The following is a 24818-nucleotide window of genomic DNA, read 5'->3' as shown; positions in this document are numbered from 1 at the left end:
ATATCTTTTACCAATTGTGCATGTGAGGGGAGAGAAGAATATTTCCACTTGAGTAAGTTAACTCATCTGGCCAACAGTTAGTTCCAAAAGTTAGCCAATGAAGGACAGGACCACTACATATGAATCAGTGTACTAGGAGCACCCCTACACCTTCTACAGGTTGGGCCCATCTCTGGATATATGCGCACTGACTTAGCCCTGGACCAGTGCACACGATGAGCTATCTTAAACTGAACAATATATCAAGTGTGTAGCGAGCACACACTTGATATATTGTGAACTTGGTCAAAGACAGAATCCCACAGTTCATCTGTGATATGAAAGTTAAGGTCCCATTTAGATTTGATGCAGCTATTGAAGAACATTGTAAATTGTAAATTAAATTGCACAGAACTGATATTGTGCCCCTAGAGGTTGTTTTGACCATTAAAAATATCATCTGGAGGTTTTGGGGGGAATTGTACTGTCATAGTCTGCACATAGTGTCTGACCCTTAAAAACTGACCAGCTGCAATGCCACATTTGGTAGATAGTTGAGAAAAACTTGCAAATTGTCCATCTACATATAAGTCCACAAAAGATTTAAAAAAGGATTTGGGACTCAGGATGGGAAGGCATTGAAATACATATAAAAATTTTGGAAGTAGCATCATTTTTACAGAGGTAATCCTGCAATAGTCAGCACAGGAGGTCACATGACTATGAAAACGAAGATGAGACTGGGTGGAAAGAGAAGGACGTAATCTGTGTTGCGCAGAGAACACATTGAAACAAAGCACGAGAGAAAGCTCTTGATCAATATTGTGTTTAATATGACAAGTATGGCACATCATCATAAATCTAATTATAACAGTTTGGTCATGTTGAACTATGAAGATTTTTTCTTTATCTCATCAGTTCTGTGCTGCTGCAAACGATGAAATTTTCTTCTTTTCTGTCTGTCAGATCAGACAGTTGTGAAGGTGTAGCGAGTTATGTGATGGTAGTTCTCTCCAGGACGCAGAAGGCAGTCAGGAAATGAAGGCTGAATACACACGCGCACACACGCACACACGCACACACACACACACACCACACACACACACACACACACACACACACACACACACGCACACACACACTCTATTTTAATTCTCATTAGTCTGTTTAACCAAACAAACAACCAAATAGTAACGAGGAAACTTGTTTTCACTGCTGTTCAGTAAGCGGTTAATGAGTGTTTGCATACTGTTTGATTTTGGGTATAGGTTGGCCGGGTTTGATGGACTGGTGGGTAGGGATGGGTATCGTTTAGGTTTTATCCGATACCGGTGCCAAACCGGTACTTTTGAAACGGTGCCGGTGCTTAAACGGTGCTTAAACGGTGCTTAAAGAATGGAGAACACAAACTTGGTCCAAAAACCTCTCATGTTCAGCTGTTTTTTTGTAAAAAGATAACAATGTTAGCCTTTTCTGCAGCTATGGGGCATATATGGTATCACTCTTGGCTGGAAGCAGCTTAATCAATGGAAAAAACACAAACTTTGTTCAAAAACCTCTCATGTTTAACTGTTTTCCACTTTTTCTTTGGTGATTTTAGCCTTTTTGTCCAGGGTGAAGGGAGTATCTGCCATCAAACAAGAAGACAGCCGCATGTAGCTATGATGGTGTTTGCTAGTTCACCTTACATGCATTAATGTAATAACGTGGTTAGCCTACTCAACGTAAATTACACACGAACAACATGAAGCTACTCACGCAGAGAAGAACGGCTGCTGCTGCCATCATCATCCTCATCATTTCTGCTACACTGGCAGGGCTAGGGGCCAGGACTCTCCTCTTTGGGTTTTTGGGGGATGTTGCTAATTCCGGGTCGATAACAGGCACCACACCCGCAGGAGATGTGCTCGGTGTGAGGTATTGCAGCAAGCTATCAAATACGGCGCATTTCTTGGCTTTTAAAAAAAACGCTATGCGTCGCCAGGTGTTTCATCAGATTTGAGGTGTTACCTCCTTTGACAGTATCACAGTATCAGCTTAAAGCACTTGTTGCAGCTGCTGAGTTTGCATCTTTTGCTTTACATGCTTCCCCTAGGCAGCATCATTAGAAGACATAGCATACATTTTCACTGCTATGCAGATGACACCCAGCTCTATCTGTCCATGAAGCCAGATAACACACACCAATTAGTTAAACTGCAGGAATGTCTTAAAGACATAAAGACTTGGATGGCCACTAACTTTCTGCTTCTTAACTCAGATAAAACTGAGGTCATTGTACTCGGCGCTGAAAAGCTTGGAAATATGGTATCTAACCAGATTCTTACTCTGGATGGCATTACCTTGGCCTCCAGTAACACTGTGAGGAACCTTGGAGTCATTTTTGACCAGGATATGTCCTTCAACGCACATATTAAACAAATATGTAAGACTGCGTTCTTCCATTTGCGCAACATCTCTAAAATTAGAAATATCCTGTCTCAGAGTGACACTGAAAAACTAGTTCATGCATTTATTACTTCCAGGCTGGACTACTGCAATTCATTATTATCAGGATGTCCAAAAAACTCCCTGAAAAGCCTTCAGTTAATCCAAAATGCTGCAGCAAGAGTCCTGACAGGGACTAGAAAGAGAGAGCATATTTCTCCTGTTTTGGCTTCCCTTCATTGGCTTCCTGTTAAATCCAGAATTGAATTCAAAATCCTGCTCCTCACATACAAGGTCTTAAATAATCAGGCCCCATCTTATCTTAATGACCTTGTAGTACCATATCACCCTATTAGAGCACTTCGCTCTCGCTCTGCAGGCCTACTTGTTGTTCCTAGAGTATTTAAAAGTAGAATGGGAGGCAGAGCCTTCAGTTTTCAGGCCCCTCTTCTGTGGAACCAGCTTCCAGTTTGGATTCGGGAGACAGACACTATCTCTACTTTTAAGATTAGGCTTAAAACTTTCCTTTTTGCTAAAGCATATAGTTAGGGCTGGACCAGGTGACCCTGAATCCTCCCTTAGTTATGCTGCAATAGATGTAGGCTGCCGGGGGATTCCCATGATGCATTGAGTTTTTCCTTTCCAGTCACCTTTCTCACTCACTATGTGTTAACAGACCTCTCTGTATTGAATCATATCTGTTATTAATCTCTGTCTCTCTTCCACAGCATGTCTTTTATCCTGTCTTCCTTCTCTCACCCCAACCGGTCGCAGCAGATGGCCCCGCCCCTCCCTGAGCCTGGTTCTGCCGGAGGTTTCTTCCTGTTAAAAGGGAGTTTTTCCTTCCCACTGTCGCCAAAGTGCTGCTCATAGGGGGTCATATGATTGTTGGGCTTTTCTCTGTATCTATGAAGCGCCTTGAGGCGACATTTGTTGTGATTTGGCGCTATATAAATAAAATTGAATTGAATTGAATTGAATTGAATCTTTTGCTGTGAAGTACAGCCAGACTTTGACCGCTTCACCTTGGGCGTTTTTAATCTGTAGCTCTGCTCTAAAAGAACGTACGTACCTGGACCCGCCTACTATCCTCGGAAACGTAAAATGATTGGCTAGAATCTAAAGTGTATCACAGCTCAGGAAAAAAAAAGCACCGAAATAAAGCATCATGGCACCGGATACAGGTACCCATCCCTATTCAAGAGTTTAGAAGTCAATGAAAAGTAGGCGTGAAGGAATTAAAAACGATTCTGGAGATGGGAGAAATCAAAGAGTCTCAGACAGACGAGTCTCTAGAGAGCTCTGCAGATTAAGGTGAAAGATATGTTACATGCCTATCCATGTCGGCCAGGAAGTGAACTCGACCAAAGGCTAACTTCCATCTACAAGAGAAAAAACACTGAGTTTCTATTCATCATACCTGGTTAACAGCATTAGGCCAGTTCTGCATCTCCAGACAGAAGGAGCTGTGCTTCCTGTACCTACAACCACACTTTCCTGCGATGGAGCCATCCAGGAAGTTGGCAGTGTAGAACTGGACTCCTGGCTGGTTAGTAGAAACCTCTAAGACACGCCCACTTGCTGGGTGACAGACGCTTTAAAATAAATAAACAAATAAGATAAGACTTATTTGTCCTCCTTAACTTCAGTGGATGTCACATGTGTCTATGTTTTAGAAAATGACTTCTGTGTCAAACCTGGCAGCGCGTTTCTCTGTCCGTGGACCTCCGGGTGATGACAAACAGAAGTTGTGGTCAAACCCTGGGCCTTGAAGTTCCTTCAGACGAGGGCCAATGAGAACGGGTTCTCTGAGGTCAAAGGGTGTGTCTTTCACCTCTCTGATCTCTCCTGTTAGTATTTAGCTAATTAATTCACGTTAAATAATGTCACACAATCAATTCTATAAAGGTGAATTATTGCAGTTACGAGTTATTTACTGGAGCATTAAATGACAAAAAGTCCATAAATAACACGTTTAGCAAATTAAATCATTTGCTAGTGAGCGTTCTGCACGGTATCTTTGCTGTTCCTAGTACTGCGCATTCTGGAAAGAGATCTCGGATGTCATTACTTAGCTGCATCTCGCACTACAGGCACGTTCCTCTGCTTTTTCACCATTGTCCAGTGGTTTCCATCAGGAGCTTGTCTGTATCTGAAACTCCCACAGGATCTTAGCTTCGTCATTCTCATCCCCACAGTGACCTCTGGGAGGTTTCTGAATTACTGTGATAGGACGCCAGCCATACAACAAGTCCAAGAGCCAATCAAAGGCCTCCAAACATTATGTGGCCTTCACGTGAGCTCACGAACGGTGGGTTTGATTTATATAGTTAAGCACCTGCATACTAAAGAGGAAAATAACTAGAATTTGCCATTTCTGGAGACATTGCAGTAAAAATTCAAACTTGCATGTACCAGATGGGTCAGTTGTGAGAGTGCCACAAACATGGAGAGCCACACTATGGTGACACAGACGAAACCATCCACAAATGAAACTCAAATGAGGGAGGCAGGACATCAGAAAAGACCCACTTTTCTCTGTCAGTCTGTGAGAGCAGCGTTGCACCAAAATAGCTTGTTGCTGTAGACTGAACAAAAGTGTACCTAACAAAGAGGCACAGTGTTCTTTTACTGTCAGTAACATCCCACGCAGCACATAGCTCTATGCTGAACGGAGGTCAGGAGTTCAAAACGGATGTCTTTTTCCTTCTTTCCAAAACTGGTTGGAAAAATTAAACAGGGAGTAAATGGGAGCAGAGGAGGACTGAGACAAATGGCTCCAGTTCAAAAGTTACACATCTCTGGGCTTTGAGGAAGGACTCGTTGAAAAGAAGACACATGTAGCTACATCTTGAGGGTAAAATGATCACTGTAGGGTGAAAACTGTGGTCACAGCAGCAGGTTAAAGAGAAATTTTTCAACCGAGATTTTCTGCCTGTCTCACACTAACTCACAGGTGTTGAACTCCAGTTATGGGCTCAAAATGTGGTCATAAATATTTTGTACTTGTAAATCAGGATTTGTGTGTGTAAAAAGAATTTGTGTTGACTTAGCCAAAAAAAAAAAAACCCTGCAAGTTACAAGTACGAATTTTGACCCTATTTTTCTTCCTTTTATCTGATTGGTCAATGTCATGTCAATCACAAATGTAACAATCCAATCAGAGAACAGATGGTTAGTACAAAATATTTATGACCACATTTTGAGCCCATATCCAGTCCTCGAGGGCTGCTGTCCTGAAACCTTTAAATGTGTCCCTGCTGCAACACACCTGCCACCTTCAGCATTCAGTCAAGTTCTACAGTGTCTTGCTAATGACTAGAGATGGCACGATACCACTTTTTTATGTCCGATACCGATATCATAAATTTGGATATCTGCCGATACTGATATGAATCCGATATAGTGTGTTTTTTAATCAATAAAACTGGGTTTTTTTTAATATCTTGCTGTGTTTTGTATAAGTTTATACTCAAGTTAAAACAAAAAACATAAAAAACCCACTTAAGCTATTCTGTTATACCTGTATGCAAAAAATACACTGCACCCAAAATAATTCATAGTTCAGCAACACTGATCAATCTAATAAACTTAAACCTGCTCCATCCTCCCTATTCTGATATTTTAAAGAGTACTTAGCAGAAATATTAAACAACCTAACTAATAGGGTTGCAAACTCCCAGCAAAAAATAAATAAATAGGGAAATACGTCAGCTGCGTAGAAAAAGATCCTGGTGTAGAAAGTAATATTAAATAAATTCTAACAACAGCTTATCAAGCTTAAACGTGCTGCTGTTGTTCAGCCGCTGGTTTCCTCTTTCTGGTGCAAAGTGGGCCAAAAACTAAGAAGAGAGACGGACTCGCGACAGGAAAGCTGATCAGCTGATCATTGATCAGTTTCATGATTGAAGGAGAGAGAGAGAGAGAGGCAGTCGCTCCATATCTCGTTGTTAAGCTTAACGCTAGAATGCTTTACAAACATTCAGAGATGAACTTACACACTTGCTTTACTTCTCTCTGGGAAAACTTCCTCGGAGATGAAATGTTTGCTAGCAGGCTACAAATACACACAGCCGCTCATCACGTGACCACACTGCTCCGACGTGCTACGGTTATGAGCCGAGGTACGCCTTGTAGCAAGTTTTGTGATATCCGATCCAGTAATTTACGTCAGTATCGACCGATACCGATACGTAATATCGGATCGGTCCATCTCTCCTAATGACCTACTTGTATTCAGGTGTGTTGCAGCAGGGACACATGGAAAAGTTTCAGGAGGACTGGAGTTCGACACGCCTCCCACTAATAAAAACACATACTGGAATCATTGCTTTACAACAATCCCACTAGAAAAAGAAGTTGCTGATATCCTGAAATCCTATAAACGGCTGGACAGAGCTGAAAGCTGACAGTATAGAGAACAACCCTGGAAGCACAGGAACAAGCCCTTTCCCCCAGATCAACAGAGGCTGGGATCTACCACAGGAAAGACCCCAGATACTGTGCAAAGATGTCCCCGAGTCGAGCACATAGCAGCAGGGAGCGAGATGCTAACAGGCAGGGCATACGTGGAACGCCAGGAGGAACACGAGAAGCTCAAGGACTGAGAGGGGAGCTAAAGATTCAAATGGATATGTACTTCAACTGATTATAAAGTCTGGAGTCTTGTTCCCGAGTGATTTGAAGCACTTTCCACCAAACTGTCAGAGACTATCAATATGCTTGTAAACGCTCTAATATTTTTTGACAGATTGATTAATTCTTTTTGCTTATTTAATCAGATTTTTCCTATTATATCATTCAGTTTGACATCTGTTAAATAAACCACTTCATTCCATCGACTTTTGCAGTTAAAGATGATTGAAGTAAATCTTTACCTGTAGGAATTGATGTGTCATCCACAGGCAGGTAGGACTGTGCAGCGATGGACACCTGATGGTCGTAGATATCTGCTACACCCTGGAGCACAGATAAGAGATCATCTGTCATCCTCTCCATACATAAACCCACGTTACTCATCTCGATGTGAGGAGGAAGGGGTTGATCTGTCTGAGACTCAACCAACACACTCACCAATACCAGAACATCCTGCCAAAATAGGCCCGCCTCCTCCTTTAACAGTTCAGAAATAAAATTGTGAAAAACTGACTGAGAGTTTCAGTGTTTGATATCAAGAGTTTACGTTAATTTAGGGCAGAATGCTATTTTAGATTTCTCATTGGAATCACCTTTAAATCCATATAGTATGTAACAGGAAATGATGTCATCAGTAAACAGGAAGCTAGATGGGAGGTTGGGTTGTATTAAAGACGGAGCTCATGTGTTTTCATTGTTATATCTGTACATCGTGAAGAAGTAAAAGTGTAGCAGATGTTGCAGTTTAGCCTCTTCCTGTGTCGTTACTCTGGATGTTGGACTTTTTTAACCAACAGGACTCAGAAACTCTCTTTCTGGTCTCCGTTCCACCTCCACTGTTCTCCTGTCACTGCTGTCAGGCCCTCACAACACCACGGGCTCGCTCTGCAGGAGTTTGTAGAGTGGTGTGACGGCTGCAAACTGAACGTGAGCAAAACCAAAGACATGGTGGTGACCTTCTCCAGTAGGCAGAGGGATCTGGCTGCTTCAGTCACCACCATCCACGGGAAGCCAGTGGAGGGAGTTGAGGAGCACAAATACCTGGGAACCATCTTTGACAACCTCCTGAGATTCTCTGCTAACACTGAGGAGGTTCTCAGGAGGTGCCACCAACGGCTACACCTCCTCAGGAAACTCAACTCCTTTGGAGTCAGCACACCCATCATGATGACTTTTTACTACACCTTCCTGGAAAGCATCATGACCTTCTCCATCAGCTGCTGGTTCCACTCCCTCAGCCTTACAGGAACAGACTGCAGCACACTGCATCAGAACTCTGACAGGTTTTCAGCAACAGGCCCTCAGACAGGCAGCCTGAATCATCAACGACCCCTCTCACAGTCTTCACCTCACATTTCAGTGGCTCCCCTCTGGGCGACGCCTCCGCTGAGGAGCGCCACCTTTGTCCCCAAAGCCACGCTGCTTTTTAGAGAAACATAAACTACGCTACACTCTTTTTATACTGCCGACACTTTATTCACTTACAGTTATTTATTCACCTATTCAGTCACTTTAATTTAACAACTTTGTAATTTGTGTATATACTGTATATTTATTATCTCACTCTTATTGCCTGTTTAGGCCCCGTCCTTATCTTCAACGTCATGCTGCTCTGTTGGATCTTAATTGGGGATAAATAAAGTCTCTCTGATTCTGATTGTGTTACCGTCGTTACACCTGTGGACCAAGAATCAGAGTGTGGATGTGGGGAAGGAGTTTAGAGGACCCGTTCATAGCAGAGGCAACACACTGAAACCACACTTCCTAGTAGGGCTGGGCTATATCATACCGTTCACGGTAATACCGGTGTAATGTTGGGCAACGATAGGAAAATGAAACATGGCGATAGAATATGGGTAAAACGCGCATGCGCAGTGCCTTTGTTTACATACGCACATGGCTGCGACGCAGAATGAGAAGAGCGAAAGCGGATTGTTGAGTGAAACGGATGAAGCAGAACTGGTTTGTAAAAATGCTGCAACTTCACTGGTGTGGAACTGGTTTAACTTTCGTCCGTCAGATACACAACAAAGCACTATTTTTGGTAGCGCATGCTAGCGGGCCGTCGTTATTACCGTGTTGTTTGGAAAATACGGCACTTAAAATCATCCTTTGATTTTTCTGAAAGTCGACAGTGTCCCTTATAATCCCGTGTGCCTTATGTATGAACTCTGGTTGTGTTTGCTGACCTCGAAACGATTTTATGTGCACAGCGCTCAGCAATCTGTCAAATGTTTCAGTACGACTTTGCTGAGCTACGAAGCCGCACCGCTTGATGGATTGTCGGAGCATTACGGCTATCGTAGGCGGAGCCTCGCGGAGTGATACGTACTGTGCTTCTCCTCTTTTTAAGTTTTGTGGATATTCTACATGGTTATGTTGAGGATATGTCGGCCAGTTTCCACTGGAAATGCCTTTTAGTTAAACTGTCAGCGAGGAATTTGCATTTGCACTGTTAAACTTTTATATAACTTTAATGCAGATAAAAAGCTGCTTGTTTAAGTGAAAATACATTGATGGGGTTTGTTTTGCACTAATAAAGTTGAGGAGTTGTAAAATATTTTGTCTAGTGTCAGTTATATCGTCAGTTATATCGTTATCACAAATTTTCAAATGTATATCGTGATAAATATTTTTGGTCATATCGCCCTGCTCTACTTCCTAGTGGGCAAAATATTGTTTTGTTAGCCAGGAAACTAGCACTGCCAACTACGCAGGCTTCAACTTCATCAGTCAGACAGACACTGCGAGGACTGAATAGTTAGGATGGCAGCCAAACAAACACAGAACTAGCTCTGGAGGATACCTGTGTTTTACAGACTGACACTCTTCTGATTACAAATGTGATGATTGTGACAAAATATGTCCCATTCATGGGAAACTACACCCATCACGCAAATGCTGCACGTTCACAGACAAACCCATTGAAGAGTGTAAGATCTTGGAGGGCTGTGGGCTTCTGTTTAAGGATATGATTCAGTAGACGGGGATAAATCGTGTTTAAGTTATAGTCTGAAATAAGTAGCTACGTAAAAGTTTGAAATGATTAGAGCGACACACACTGAACCACACTGTGCAGAGGCACCCAGAAACGTGTCCGTGGTCACTTACCTGTCCGGCCAGGTTGAAGTAGGAATGGTTGGTGAGGTTGATGGGGGTCGTTTTGTTAGCCTGTGCTTGGTATTCAACAGTTAGTTCTTCCCCCTGATGAACAAGTTCAAACTCAATATCTTTATGCCGCATATTCACATAAAACCAGTTACATGTAATTGGAGACTCTGTGCTGGCAAAACAAATGTCTGAGTATCACTAAACAGCGACGTCGAATTAGCTCTGCCTAAAGGAAATTTGGGATGCAGTAGTATGGATTCATAACCAGATGTGTCTACCTGCAGCGTGTAGGAGACAGAGACCTGAACTTCACCAGGATAACCCTGGTCTCCATCTGGACTGGTAAGACTCAGCTGCACACCACCTTCCACTGCTGTAGCACGCCAGATAGCCTGCAGAAGCAAACACACATGAACGCACAGGATACATAAAGTGCAGGTTGCAGTAAGTAAGTTGAAATACAAAATCTACAGCTGCCAACAAGTAGGTGTTGTGAAGTGATGGTGTATTTTTCACTCTGTGAGACCAACCCCGCTTTTTTTGATGTGTGAAGGTTTTCCTGTGGCATGGATCGCACGTGTAAAAAAGGGCGTCCAGTCTTCTTTTCAGCCATTCTGTCATTTGTTAATATTACAGTTGGAGCCAGAAGGAACTCATCAACATGAAGAACAGAATCGGCAAAAGCCTAAGAAGAGCTCTGTACAGTAGTTTAGTGTTAGAAGCCTGTGTGAATCTGTGCGTACTTTAAATGTTTCGGTCATTTTAGTCTAAACCCAGAGAAGGAAGCCCCTTAACCCTTTAAGACCTACCATAGAACCAAGTCCGCCAGAGCTTATATTATATGTTTACATGCTGTGGAGCCATTTTTGGGAGCATTTCAAGTTGCTATACATCAATACAACCGTTATAGCCCAGATTTTAATAATATGTCTGCATTAAGTGCATAGTAATTACATAAATTGCAAAAAAGTGCAATAAACTACAAAAAAAATGAAAATCGTTTTTGTTTTTTTAACATATATTTCTAGTTAGAGAAATTTAAGAGGCTTATCCCTCAAAACTGTAAATACAAAAAAGTTGCACAAAATAGTTTCCCACCACAGGAAATTTATTTTGAGTGTCTTCATAGTTTTAGTTTTGAAATACACCTATTTTTATATACTGCAGGAAAAACGAAAATAAATATTATAATGCAAATTTGCAAAAAGCAGCATATGCATCAAAATAAACTATTTCCAGCAGTGCAATATGAGTCCTAAGCATCCCAGAAACCACACAGAAAGTCATAAAGTCAAAGATAACTTTTAAAAACACCAGTATAGGCTCATGAGGCCCTGATGGTAAAAAAAAACTACATTTCCGCGAAAATGACGTCACTTCCGGTTTCGGGCAGGTCATGGTGGACATGCGATAGTTCGTGCTGATGGACGTAGGAAGTGTTATGAACAGCTGATCGGATCGGCAGAGCGTGTTTCTGGAATATTATGTTTTTGTTGCTGCAAGTGCTTTTTATGCAGTTTTTGCAAAGTTATATGTGGAAGGAAACTGTGACCGAGGACAAGCTGATGGCATAAGATGTAAGTATAACTCCTCCGGTTTCATATGCAAAAAAAATTATTGCGCTAGCTCACGTGGTTGCAGAGCTACTGGGATTTAAAAGTAGTTACACAAAACAGAGCGTGCTGCTCCGATCGGTTTTAAAGGGTTAAAAAAAAAAAAAAAAAAAAAAAACCAAAACTAGTTGAAGAATTATGGCAGTCTTTGAGCAGTCTTGTAGGACTGGGGTCTAAAAGACATGAGAATTTGCCAGTGAATAAGCTCCTCCTAAACATCAGCAAGACTAAGGAGCTGATCGTGGACTTCACTACAAAGCAGGCGAGGAATTACGAACCCCTCATCATCAGTGGCGCCAGTGGAGAGAGTGGACAGTTTCCGATACCTGGGTGTCCACATCACTCAGGACCTGTCATGGTCCTGCCACATCAACACCCTGGTTAAGAAAGCCCGTCAGCGTCTCTTCTTCCTCAGAAGATTTAGAGACTTCCATCTGCCACTGAAGGTGCTCAAGAACTTCTACTGCTGCACCATCGAGAGCGTCCTGACGGCAAACATCTGCACCTGGTTTGGGAACAGCACCAAGCAGGACAGACGAGATCTGCAAAGAGTGGTGCGCTCAGCCGAACGCATCATTCAATCAGAGCTCCCTGACCTGCTGTCCATCTACACCAAGCGGTGCAAGTCCAAAGCTAAGAAGATCATGATGGACCCCTCCCATCCCAACAATGGACTCTTCTCACTGTTGAGGTCTGGGAAGCGCTTCCGCTCCCTTAAGGCCAAAACAGAGGGAATGAGGAGGAGCTTCTTCCCCCAGGCTATTCGGGCCCTGAACCAGGTGTAGGACTGGACACTCACACACATCACATCACCACACGCACCACCACACATTTCCTATAATCCTATAATCCTATAATTTATAATCTTGATAATCTCTTTCTGCTATTTGCACATTTTTACTGTAAATTTCTAAGTTAATTTGTAAATTTTGTAGTAACCTGTAAATTGTAAATACTGAAAAACCTTTTTTCTGTCATTTAATGGTCGGGCATTGTACAGCTACAAGCATTTCACCCCCGTGTCATACTGTGTGTGGTTGTGTGTGTGTGACAAATAAAATTTGAATTTGAATTTGTAAAGAAGTCATTACTAGTTAACGTTAAAGGAAAAGTTGGCTCAACAGAGCTCTGACTGTTTGTCAGCCTGGCTACAGAGCTGAAGACAAACCTTCTTATTTTCTTCAATCAGTGATGAATAGTAAGATGTTCTAGCTTTCTTATAAAGCAACAAACTATTTCTCCAAATGATGATGATCTTCTACATTTGTGACACGCCATTTCCTCTCCAGCCTACGAGTCATCTGCTTTAAGCTACGTGTTTGACAATTACACCACTGAGTCCAGTTTCACAGGAGCTACAGTATCCAGAGTCGTACGGAGTAAAGCTGTAAAATTATTAACAGGATAACTGATCCTGTGGGAGTCGTGTTCAGGCAGCTGCTCTGCTCTGTGTGCACAAATTGTCACACATTACAAATAATGGTCAAACTTACCTGTGAAGGTGAAACATGTACAAAGAGGGAAAACACATCATTTATACAGTTTTGCTCCATGTTAAGATTGGAGCACAAACAAATATTAAGCAGACCTCACCTTGTTGAAGCCTCGCAGGCCTCCGTGCAGCGCATTTGGTCCATTGTTAACATCCAGCTGGTACTCCTTTCCCTCAAGGACAAATCGTCCCTTTGCAATCCTGTTTGCCACACGGCCCACCACAGCGCCCAGGTACCGCTTATCTGATACATAACCTGACAACAAAGCATAACACTTCTGATTCATATATGGAAGCTGATATTGTAGTGGTAAGACGACACACGTTTGGAGCGCGAGTCACAAGTTCGATTCCCACCCAGGACTGAAAATGCCTGAAGAACTTGATTCTGTACTGGACTTGTCATCCAGGGAAGGACAGATGTTGTTTTGCTTTGCTGTGTTCTAATGTGAAGTGTGTTTATTTCTTTTTTATATTGCATGTTATATCTGTAGAGAGGCTCCGCCCTTTTCCCGTTTTACTAATTTGACACACCTGAGAGGAAAGGAGCGGGCGGTGATTTACAGAGAGTGTTGAGTGACACATAAAGGCTGGTGGAAGTTGGCGTGGAGTGAAACGAGGAGACGACGCCAGCGAGCAGGGATCGGAGCGAGCAGTCCGGCTGCTGGAGTTATTGGATCACGCTTCTGTGGGGAACTAGAGGCGGCGAGACAGTGCTCTACATCCACGGCGAGACGGGCCGGTGCCGATTGCCTTGCCTGGATATTTATTTTTTAGTGACTTTTATATCGTGGCGGACGCCACTGGGTTTTAATGTTGTGTTTTATTAATGTTTATTGTGTTGTTCCCTGGCCAGGGTTGTTTTCATTCATTTTACATTTTTAACTGTTTAAATATAATAAATTATATTTTAATTATACAGTTTTTAATTCAGTGCATTCCCTTGGCTGCTCCACTGCTCTGTCCGTTTTTGAGGAGAGTTTCCCTCCTTTAGTAACACTTGTGCAAAAAAATCACCTTCACTCCGTTACAGACTCAGCTGTGAAAACTGGGGACCAGAATAAGGACCAGACTGGTGCACTCTTGCCTAGTTCATGCAGGCATGTTAGCTGAATCTGTGATGAGAGGTGCAGCGATGTGCAGGATGCAATGTTGAAAAAAAACTGGAGTCCTCGAAACAAGTGATGATGTTTCAGCTTTCATATATTTATAGAAAAGACTTATAATGGCCGCTATTGTCTTTGTGAATCTTTGTTACACGGCAGTTTATTACAAGTACCATTAGTGTTAAAAGAGACAAAGGAAACACTGAACACTTGACACACTGAGTAGGAAAGTGCCGGTGAGACAGAACTGCAGGCCGTACTGCTACTGACACAATAAGTATTAGCAATGTAATGTGCACGTTTTTGAAAAACACTACTGGGCGTTGTAAGAGGTTAAGATCAGTGATATATCAGTGACAATCATCTCTTTACTACTAAACAAATAATGGGTGTTTCCAGGGTGGGAAAAGAGCTTCACTTTAGCCGTCGCCTGATGTTCAGATTCATGTGAAGCAAAAACAAAACAAAACATGATGACGTCTGCCTGCACGAGAGAACCTGACATGTACAACAGACATCATGTTACGTGCCTGTGTTGGTGGGTTATCTGTTTCTTAATGTGTGTATGCAAATTCACCTGTGCAGGGGCCCGGCTGTGATTGGTAAATGGTAAATGGACTTGTTCTTATATAGCGCTTTTCTACTCTGTCTGAGCACTCAAAGCGCTTTATACAGCTAATTCATTCACCCAATCACACCCATTCACACAAGCACTTTTTTCTGACCTAAGTGCTAAGTAGTCTACCATTCATACACATTCACACTCCGATGGTTGCATCGGAGAGCAACGCGGGGTTAGTATCTTGCCCAAGGATATTTGGCATGCAGACTGGAGCAGCCTGGGATCGAACCACCGACCTTCTGGTTAGTGGCTGACCTGCTCTGCCACCTGAGCTACAGCCACCCCGATTGGTGGACCTAAGGAATGGCCTGATGTAACTGGTTCCTGCTCTGGACGTGGACTATAAAAGGGCGACCGAAGAGCTGCGGTGCGGGGGGTGTGGCAGACGTCAGGTCCAGACGGAGCAGCCGTAGCAATAGCTGTTTGGTTAAAAGGTCGGGCATGTGTGTGAAGTGCGGAGCAAGTAGGGGTGAGCTGCCGATTATTTTGGGAGGCCTTCTATTCTCCTGTGTTTTTAGACCAGACTGTGTTATTTCTTTCTTTTCTTTTCCTTAAACAGGTCAGAGGGGAACCGAAGCCTAGGTTGAGTTTTGTTTGTTGTGTTGGCCTTAGCTCACCCCGAAATCATACACTCCTACTACCGTGAGCGCCATTGTTGTCAATAAACTGTTGTTAAAAGTCCGATGCTGTGTCTGTGTCTGTTTGGGCGTGGGAAGTCACGGGACAGCCCGCTCTTGTTACGGGTCGTAACACATCACTTTCAGGAGTTTGTGCTTAAATTAACCACTTTAATCATCTTATTGCTTTTTATACAATTAAACCGGTTTATGTGCAGATAACTTCCCCTCCTACCTTCCAGGTTATCATAGCCAAGGACTACATCCTCCATTTGTCCATCCTTCCCTCTGCAGCTCACTGATCTGATAATGGCACCTAAGGTTAGCACTTCCACCTTCACCTGAGGAGACTGGACAACCCACAGGTCCACGGTGCCCTGGCCGGGCCACTCTCCCCATGGATGATGGCTTACCTGAGTCATCTTGGAACAAGCACAGGAACAGAACATAAGCTTAAAATAATGGTTAAAATGTTACTTCACATTTAACTCAAAGAAGTTTGGTCAGCTCTTACATCCCCACAGGCTCAATATATCTTGTTCTAGCTTACAGTAGAGTCAACAGTTTGTACAGAGGCTACGAACATCTGTGTGAAGCCTATTAATGCTCACTGGACTGTGCACAAGAGTCAAAATACCAGCTTACAGTATTCCCACGTGTCTCTTACATACACACCAACACAGATAGTAAAACCAGTGTTGTGCCAAAAACTGATTGTCTGCAAAAAAGTGATTTCCGGTATTTGCCAAAAAGTGATTGCTCGTATTTAAACTGCTATAAGTAACTTGTTGGGCTATAATATGTGAAACATATGTCAAATGCATCCCTTGGGGATGACATAAAGTCATCTGGAGCCACAAACAACATTCGTGTAACAAGGTTGAAGCTGCAATCAGTTTGTGGCAGTGACTTTTATATAACCTTTATTTATGCAGTTAAAAAAACAAATCTCATTAACATTAAAAATGTCTTTTGGCCAAGAGGACAGCAGCAAATATGACGATAGTTCTGTAAAAATATTCTAAGTGGGGATAAAGGACCGGATTGGTTATAATGTAAGTACAATAACACAGAGTTGTAAAGACACCTGAAAAAGAGAGCATTTTTAATTCTATATATAAGCCCTTTGTAAACGCTGTTCACCGAAGTCTGTTTACCAACATACGTAATGACATTACACATAAAAAAAATACACGGAAACATTGGAAATCACTTTCTGGCACGACACCGGCACAAAAAGTTTGCTCAGTTAAGCGTACACAGGATATGACGCTAAACACGTTACTTCTCTTTACAGTCAGCAGTTATTCAGCACGACACACGCTCTGATCAGCGACCTCTCCAGCAGCAGGTCACCCGCGCGTTCTCGTTTCTTACCTTGAATACTTCACGCACTCATTACTAGACTTTGGACCTGGTCGTGTTTTCCTGCTTCCGTTACTGATGACGCAGACGCGCAATGGGTGACGTCAAAGCTACTGGGGCACGCCCACGTGGCGGGCAAAAACGATTTGTTTTTTTTATATAGATTTTTTTTAAAGCGTGCACGTAAACGGCTCATTAATGGTGTGTATATAACAGAAGAAGTATTACTGAGAAGACTGAAAAGGTTGTGACTGTGTCAACTTTACTCACAAACTGCCTGTAACATCAGTTCCAGCTGATATGTTTGTTAATAACTCAGCTGATGCCCACAAAATGTAAGAAAAAAAAAAACAGGACTAAAGTAGCGAAGCGCTATATTTATGTGCTAAAACCAGTGTTGGGAAGGTTACTTTTAAAATGTATTCCATTACAGATTACAGATTACATGCCCCAAAATGTATTCTGTAACGTATTCCGTTACGTTACTCGATGAGAGTAACGTTGCTGTGATTTATTACTGTTACTGAAGGTCCGCGGCTCCGAACCGTAGTAAAGGGACCTCTGGCTAATACGTCGGGTTCTGTGTCGGCTCGTAGCTGAAAACTAGCTTTACTTTGTTGTCTGGGTCAACTTTGCTAGCAGAGACAGAGAGAGGCGTTGAAAGGCTGCTCCAACAGAACTTATTGTTTTTGGAGTCGAGTCTTAATAGCTTACTTACAACTGGGCTCGTCAGGCTCTCTTCTTGGCTGCAGTGGTTATTATTATATTTACATGCTTCCAGCTCCTGTTTCTGCTCGATGACAGCTCTACTTTTCCTTTTTCTCCCTCCCTCACACAACAACAACAACAGGCGCTCTCTCACCCAGGAAACACGCAGAGAGAGCGTCACCCTGTAACCATGGCAACCGTAACGCTGCCTGGAACAACAGAACGTAGCTGTCAAACAAAACCCAAACAGTCCTGACCCGCCACAATATGAAACAGGGAAGTACCGCCGTGTAATCCATTTATTTCAACAAAGTAACTGTATTCTAAATACCACCTTTTTAAACGGTAACTGTAACGGAATACAGTTACTCATATTTTGTATTTTAAATACGTAACGGCGGTACATGTATTCCGTTACTCCCCAACACTGGCTAAAACCAAAATGATGGCATTCGGGTGCTAATTTAAAAAATGGCATAATTTTTCCACAGAGGAATTTTTCAGCACTGACTTTTTACATTTATATATTGTTTAATTTGTTTTAAATATTCAGGTTAAAAATAAGCTTTAATGAGGTATTTTTCAAAAAGTTACTTATTGATGATAATGTTAGTCTTTATTGATTTCATTATCATCTGCTTATGCACACATGTTGATGACTGAAAACTGTCTCAGAGTGACGCTGAAAAACTAGTTCATGCATTTATTACTTCCAGGCTGGACGACTGTAATTCATTATTATCAGGAAGTCCTAAAAACTCCCTGAAAAGCCTTCAGTTAATCCAAAATGCTGCAGCAAGAGTCCTGACAGGGACTAGAAAGAGAGAGCAGATTTCTCCTGTTTTGGCTTCCCTTCATTGGCTTCCTGTTAAATCCAGAATTGAATTCAAAATCCTGCTCCTCACATACAAGGTCTTAAATAATCAGGCCCCATCTTATCTTAATGACCTTGTAGTACCATATCACCCTATTAGAGCACTTCGCTCTCGCTCTGCAGGCCTACTTGTTGTTCCTAGAGTATTTAAAAGTAGAATGGGAGGCAGAGCCTTCAGTTTTCAGGCCCCTCTTCTGTGGAACCAGCTTCCAGTTTGGATTCAGGAGACAGACACTATCTCTACTTTCAAGATTAGGCTTCAAACCTTCCTTTTTGCTAAAGCATATAGTTAGGGCTGGACCAGGTGACCCTGAATCCTCCCTTAGTTATGCTGCAATAGATGTAGGCTGCCGGGGGATTCCCATGATGCATTGAGTTTTTCCTTTCCAGTCACCTTTCTCACTCACTATGTATTAATAGACCTCTCTGTATTGAATCGTATCTGTTATTAATCTCTGTCTCTCTTCCACAGCATGTCTTTATCCTGTCTTCCTTCTCTCACCCCAACCGGTCGCAGCAGATGGCCCCGCCCCTCCCTGAGCCTGGTTCTGCCGGAGGTTTCTTCCTGTTAAAAGGGAGTTTTTCCTTCCCATTGTCGCCAAAGTGCTGCTCATAGGGGGTCATATGATTGTTGGGCTTTTCTCTGTATCTATGAAGCGCCTTGAGGCGACTTTAGCTGTGATTTGATGCTATATAAATAAAATTGAATTGAATTGATATTTCATGTCCTAACTTGGTAGCCAGGGGTCAGTCCATCAGGGTCTCTGCCTTTGGCTGCCACCCAGCACACATTGCATCCAACCCCTATGGCGCCTCCTGCGGGTGGTGGACCTACCGGAGGTTGGACCCATGTCCCTTTTTTGGGCTGTGTCAGGCCAGGGCCCATGGACTAAGTCCTGACACAGATGCTCGCGCTGAAGCACCCTCCCCGGGTCTGGATCCAGAGCGGAGCCACGGAAATCCTATCCCGAGCAGTACCATTGATCTTCTGCTCATAGGCGTTTTTGAATTTTGAAACTTAAATGTATTGTACGTGTCTCTTTGCTCACTTAGCGATCCAAATAAACAAACAAAGAGTGCCCCACCCCCACTTTTATTGCTGGTCACAGAAACATAACATGATTGGTGGAATCAGTTGAGGGTGGCCTTAGGTTTGATATTAGCTCGCGTTTTCTCTTCTGCACCTCTCTGGACATCTTCTTACATGTAGATAACCTTTTTGCAGGGAACACTCCCATTACCATGGCAACCACCTCTTGTCCTCCAGTCCAGCGATTTTGAAAGTGCTCCCACTTAGAAATCATGGACGGGTCTGAAATTCACATTGTAGGTATATTCCCACTATGAGAGACAACATTTAAAAAACAATCATCAGGAAATCACATGTATGATTTTTAAAGAATTGTTTTTGCATTGCTGCACATAAGTATTTTTAAACCTGGCAATCAGCAAGAATTCTGTCTCTCAAAGACCTGTTACTATGCTTTTAAAAAGTCCACCTCTACTCTACTTGTTAATCTAAATTAGTAGCACCTGTCCGAGCTCTTTAAAGACACCTGTTCACCCCACAGTCACTCAGACTCCAACTACCACCATGGGTAAGACCAAAGAGCTGTCAAACGACACCAGAGACAAAATTGTGGACCTCCACAGAGCTGGAAAGGGCTACGGGGCAATTGCCAAGCAGCTTGGTGAAAATAGATCAACTGCTGGAGGAATTATTAGAAAATGGAAGAGGCTAAAGACGACTGTCAGTCTCCCCGGGGCTCCGTACATGATCTCACCTCGTGAGGTGTCACTGATGATAAGAAAGGTGAGGAATCAGCCCAGAACGGGAGGAGATGGTCAACAACATGAAAAAAGCTGGGACCACGGTGTCAAAGGTCACTGTCGGTAGAACACTACGCCGTCATGGATGTGGAAAAACACTGGGGGGACACAGCTAAACACAGAGTGTAACATGGGGAACACAGGGGACTGACTCGTCATGGGGCTGGGGCAGAGAGCCGCTGAGGCAATGGGTCTGAAACACAGGAGAAACGGGGTTAGCAGTGGTGATGTCAGGAGCCAGAGATGTGAAAGAGTATGAAAGGTTATCTGTGGGAATAGCTGGCTGAGTGAGCTGTTGAGTAGTGAGGAGAGAGTTTGTCCAACCTGGAACCCTGAGCTGATGGAGGGCAGGCAGGTGAGGCAAAAAGAATACAAAAATCCAGGCTCCAGCACAAAGCTACAGCTCATTGTAAGCATGAATGGTGAAGCTGAAACTGCAAATACAAGGAGATGAGGTAAGAGACATAAACGTGAAGGAAACACTAAAGGCGTGCAGCCTGTTACCACCACAGGTAGGTGACGGACTGGCGAAGGAGAGAAGGCCACACCGGGTTAAATTGCAGCCTGTTGATTGCTGCTGATGAGAAACAGGAAAGAGACTATTTTAATCATAACGTAGCGCTGATTGCATCTTGTGGACAACTACCAGCTGATTGTAAGGCTCGGCACACCCGGCCTGGCAAGGACAAATTCAAAAGTGTTAGGCTCCAGCTTGTCAGTCCAGGTATCAGATCGATACTAGTCCAATAGGATCAATACTTTACTTGGTTCTCTCCTAAGTTCAGTGCGTTGCTGCTCATCGTCACAATGTATAAAAAGACATGAAAGAATATGAAAAAGTGCAAAACAAAAACGTGTCCTGTACAAGAGGCAATGAATAACATGTAGCTCATACAGTGGTGAGTCATTTTTGTGTGGATACAAAGTGTTAACCAAACTTGATATAATTGCATAAATATGTAGTGTTTAAAGTCCATTTTGTTCCACTTGGGTGGGGTGGGGGCTGGAGCCTATCCCGGCTGTCACAGAGCAAAAGGCACGGTCAATTTTTCACATTAAATTATACAATAACATTTGAATAATAACAGTACTTTCTGAGAATTGTAATGTAAATACTATTTATTTAACATAAAATATCTCATGAAAATTAAAGCTACACAACAGTTTTTTGTAGAGTTTTTTCCCCTTAAAAAAATGCTGTTAAATCCAGAACTGAATTTAAAATCTTTCTCCTCAGTTACAAAGTCGTGAATAATCAGGCTCCCATCTTATCTTAAAAACCTCACAGTACCATCACCCAAACGGAGCCCAACAGAACACATCTGCTCTGTTCGGGGTGAGTGTGGCTCTAGTGGTAGCATGGTGTATCTGCTAATTGAAAGGTCAGTGGTTCAATCCCCGGCTGCTTCAGTCTGCGTTCAAAAGTAAGTAAACTTTATTAAGTGCTTTTCACAGACAGACAATCACAAAGCGCTGTACACAAATATTAAAATAAACAATAAAATCAACAGACAATATATACAATGTAAAAGATCAAATGTAAATAATGTAAAAAATATAAAATATGTAGATCAACAAAAGGCTTGTTTGAACAAAAGAGTTTTGAACTGTTTTTTAAAAGAATCCACAGAGTCAAGCAAACGTAATTGTAGTGGTAAACTGTTCCACAGCCTTGGTGCAACAGACTGAAAGGCTCCGCCCCCTTTTGTCTTCAGTCGTGTACGGGGAACAACTAAGAGACTCTGAGTCTGTGAGCGGAGATGACCAGCAGCAGTGTATTTTATAAGAAGCTTGGATAAGTAATCGGGAGCCTGGCCATTTAGTGCTCTGTATGTTAAAACAAGAATTTTAAAGCGAATTCTAAACTCTATTGGGAGCCAATGTAAAGAATATAAGATGGGAGTGATGTGAACACGCTTGGTAGAGCGAGTTAGTAGTCTGGCTGCTAAGTTTTGTATAGCTCGGAGGTCTATACAAAACTTGGAGGTCTATACATTCTGCCCAAGGACACTTGGGCAGAATGTATAGACCTCCAAGTGGAGGGCAGAATGCTGAAGTCGCTAACCAATGTGTTAGACAGAAAGAACTTGTACACATAAATATGTTGGTATCAATGGGTGAATATGGCATGTTTGTAGTGTTGAGTGCTCAGGCAGAGTAGAAAAGCACTATATATTAAAACCAGTCCATTTACACCACTTTGGATTTCATCATTGGTTCTTATTAACCTCTGGCTCTCTTCCACAATGGGTCGTTGTCCTGGTCGTTGTCCTGGTCGTTGTCCGGGTCGTCGTCCTCTCACCAGTCATGGCAGATGGTTCCCTCTCCCTGAGCCTAATTCTGCCAGAGGTTTCTTCCTGTTAAAAGGCAGTTTTTTCTTCCTACTGTTGCCGAGTGCTTGCTCATAGATGGTCATCTGATTGTTGGGGTTTTTCCGCATTATTGTAGGGTCTTTATGTTATAATATAAAGCCCCTTAAGTCAGTACAGTTTAGGCTGGCTGTGGCTCAAGAGTTAGTGCATATCATTTACTATTGGAAAGCTGAAAGCTTGATCCCTTGCTTCTCCAGTCTGTATTTTGTGTCCTTGGGTTGGAGGGTTGTCGAACTCCAGGCCTTGAGGGCCGCATCCTGCAGGTTTTAGATCTCACCCTGGGTCAACACACCTGAATCACATGATTAGTTCATTAGCAGGCCTCTGGAGAACTTCAAGACATGTTGGCTGTGTCCCATTTCAGGGTCTGCACGCTTGAAGTACGCATTTTAAGTGTGATTACGTCACCGCCACGCGACGACGGCTGTCCCAATTCGAAGTGTACTTCAAATGCGTTCTCCAAATGCGCCGTCGATTTCCCCAAATATCAAGCGTGGTCCGGTGCACGCTTCGTGGTCCCATATATCCCACAATTCATAGCGCGGCGGTGGGTGTGGATAATTTTGCCGCAAAATACGGCAGAAGGGAGCGGCCGAAGAGTGAACTGTCAAAAGTAAGTACTGAATATGACATCACTTATTCATGTGCGAATGTTTAATAACGAAGAACATTAAAACATTGCTGTTGACCACATGTCGGCAGAGTTGTGTGACATTAGTGATGTTTGTACTTTCAGCGTTAACTTGGTTTTAAAGCCATAGATAGATCTATCTATCATAATAATCTGACAATACTATAATATTGGCCATATTATATTTACATTACCACAGTGAGATGACTTTAGTCTCATGAACAACATTAGCTAATTATTATTTATTCACTGATCTTGTAATGACTGTTCAGTACAGAAATGAAGCCCTTGAATCATGTTTTACAGTCCTGTGGTCTCAGCCTCAGATACTCAACTAATCAAAGTGATGTTATGACAACAATGATTGACCAACAAAACATTTTTCTCCTTCATTTCTGTCACACAAAGCTGTATGTAACGTTTCTCGCGGTTAGTATCATGGTTGCTAGGCAACCTGAACAGCGCGACGAAGGCTAGACCGTCCCATTTCACAAGCCTCTCACTTCTGCACTTCTCGTACTTAGAGTACGCACCGTACGTAGTACGCGTAGTGCGCGTACTTCAAGCGTGCAGACCCTGGATGTATCCCAATTCAGGGTCTGCAGCCTTAACGGTCCACAAGGGCCGCGTACTTAATGACCGCTAAGGCCGGAAGTGCGAGGCTTGTGAAATGGGACGGTCTAGCCTCCGTCGCGCTGCCCAGGTTGCCTAGCAACCATGATACTAACAGCTGGAAACGTTTCATACAGCTTTGTTTGACAGAAATGAAGGAGAAAATCTTTTGTTCATTTGTTTGTTTGTTTCTACATGAGCTTTGATCATTCTCTGATTAAGCTCAGCTATTGAACGCCGTATATTTTAAAGCAAAGGCTTTAAAACCAAGTTAGTACAAACGTCACTAATGTCACATAACTTTGTCGACATGTGACCAACAGTAATGTTTAATGTTCTTTGTTATTAAACATTTGCACATAAATAAGTGACATAATATTCAGTACTTACTTAAAGTTTACTCTTCGGGCGCCCCTCATCTGCCGTTTTTTTTTTTTTTTTTTCCGGCAAAATTATCCACACCCACCGCCGCGCTATGCATTCTGGGATATGTTGGGACACGAAGTCTACACCGCCACATCCTTAAAATTCAGGGAAATGAAGGACTCATTTGAGGGCCGCATTTCGAGCAGCCTTCGAATTGGGACAGCCTTCGTCGCGTCGCTGTGACGTAATCGGCCTTAAAATGCGGCCTTTAAGGCTGCAGACCCTGAATTGGGATACGGCCACTGAATTGGGACACAGCTGTTGAGGTGATTTAGCCATTTAAATCAGCTGTGTTGGATCAAGGACACATCTCAAACCTGCAGGACATCGGCCCTCGCGGCCTGGAGTTCGCCGCCTGTGGGTTAGATGATGAACCCTCAGTTTCTCAGGATGCAACC

General features: G+C 42.8%; 1 protein-coding gene across 3 annotated transcripts; it reads right to left on the bottom strand.

Moving 5' to 3' along the window:
• Positions 1 to 791: 791 nt before the first annotated feature.
• On the bottom strand, positions 792 to 17773 carry galm (galactose mutarotase). 3 transcript variants are annotated; one of them, XM_085181875.1, is made up of 9 exons: positions 17686 to 17773; positions 15838 to 16024; positions 13359 to 13513; positions 10431 to 10544; positions 10153 to 10245; positions 7284 to 7365; positions 4104 to 4254; positions 3827 to 4001; positions 792 to 1024 (listed from the first exon to the last, which is right to left on the bottom strand). In XM_085181875.1, the coding sequence occupies exons 2-9, from the start codon at positions 16022 to 16024 to the stop codon at positions 947 to 949; spliced, it is 1035 nt and encodes a 344-aa protein (XP_085038001.1). In that variant the 5' UTR covers positions 17686 to 17773; the 3' UTR covers positions 792 to 946. The 3 variants fall into 3 exon arrangements, with proteins under 3 accessions (XP_085038001.1, XP_085038000.1, XP_085037999.1); XM_085181874.1 differs by lacking the exon at positions 17686 to 17773 and adding an exon at positions 16980 to 17072; XM_085181873.1 differs by lacking the exon at positions 17686 to 17773 and adding an exon at positions 16888 to 17056.
• Between the last annotated feature and the right edge of the window lie 7045 nt (positions 17774 to 24818).

Source organism: Neolamprologus multifasciatus, chromosome 13 (genome assembly GCF_963576455.1).
Source record: "Neolamprologus multifasciatus chromosome 13, fNeoMul1.2, whole genome shotgun sequence".
In the NCBI taxonomy this organism is placed as follows: Eukaryota; Metazoa; Chordata; class Actinopteri; order Cichliformes; family Cichlidae; genus Neolamprologus; species Neolamprologus multifasciatus.
Note: the sequence above shows the minus strand (reverse complement) of the source record. Positions and strands in the feature narration are given on the sequence as shown.

Bases quoted from the DNA above. Each gene is read 5' to 3' on its own strand.
- galm (XM_085181875.1), bottom strand. From the start codon at position 16,024: ATGACTCAGGTAAGCCATCATCCATGGGGAGAGTGGCCCGGCCAGGGC. The intron at 13,514-15,837 runs GTAGGAGGGGAA...CTTTGTTGTCAG, and splicing joins TGGCTATGATAACCTGGAAG to GTTATGTATCAGATAAGCGG. The intron at 10,246-10,430 runs GTAGACACATCT...CTTGTTCATCAG, and splicing joins CTGTCTCCTACACGCTGCAG to GGGGAAGAACTAACTGTTGA.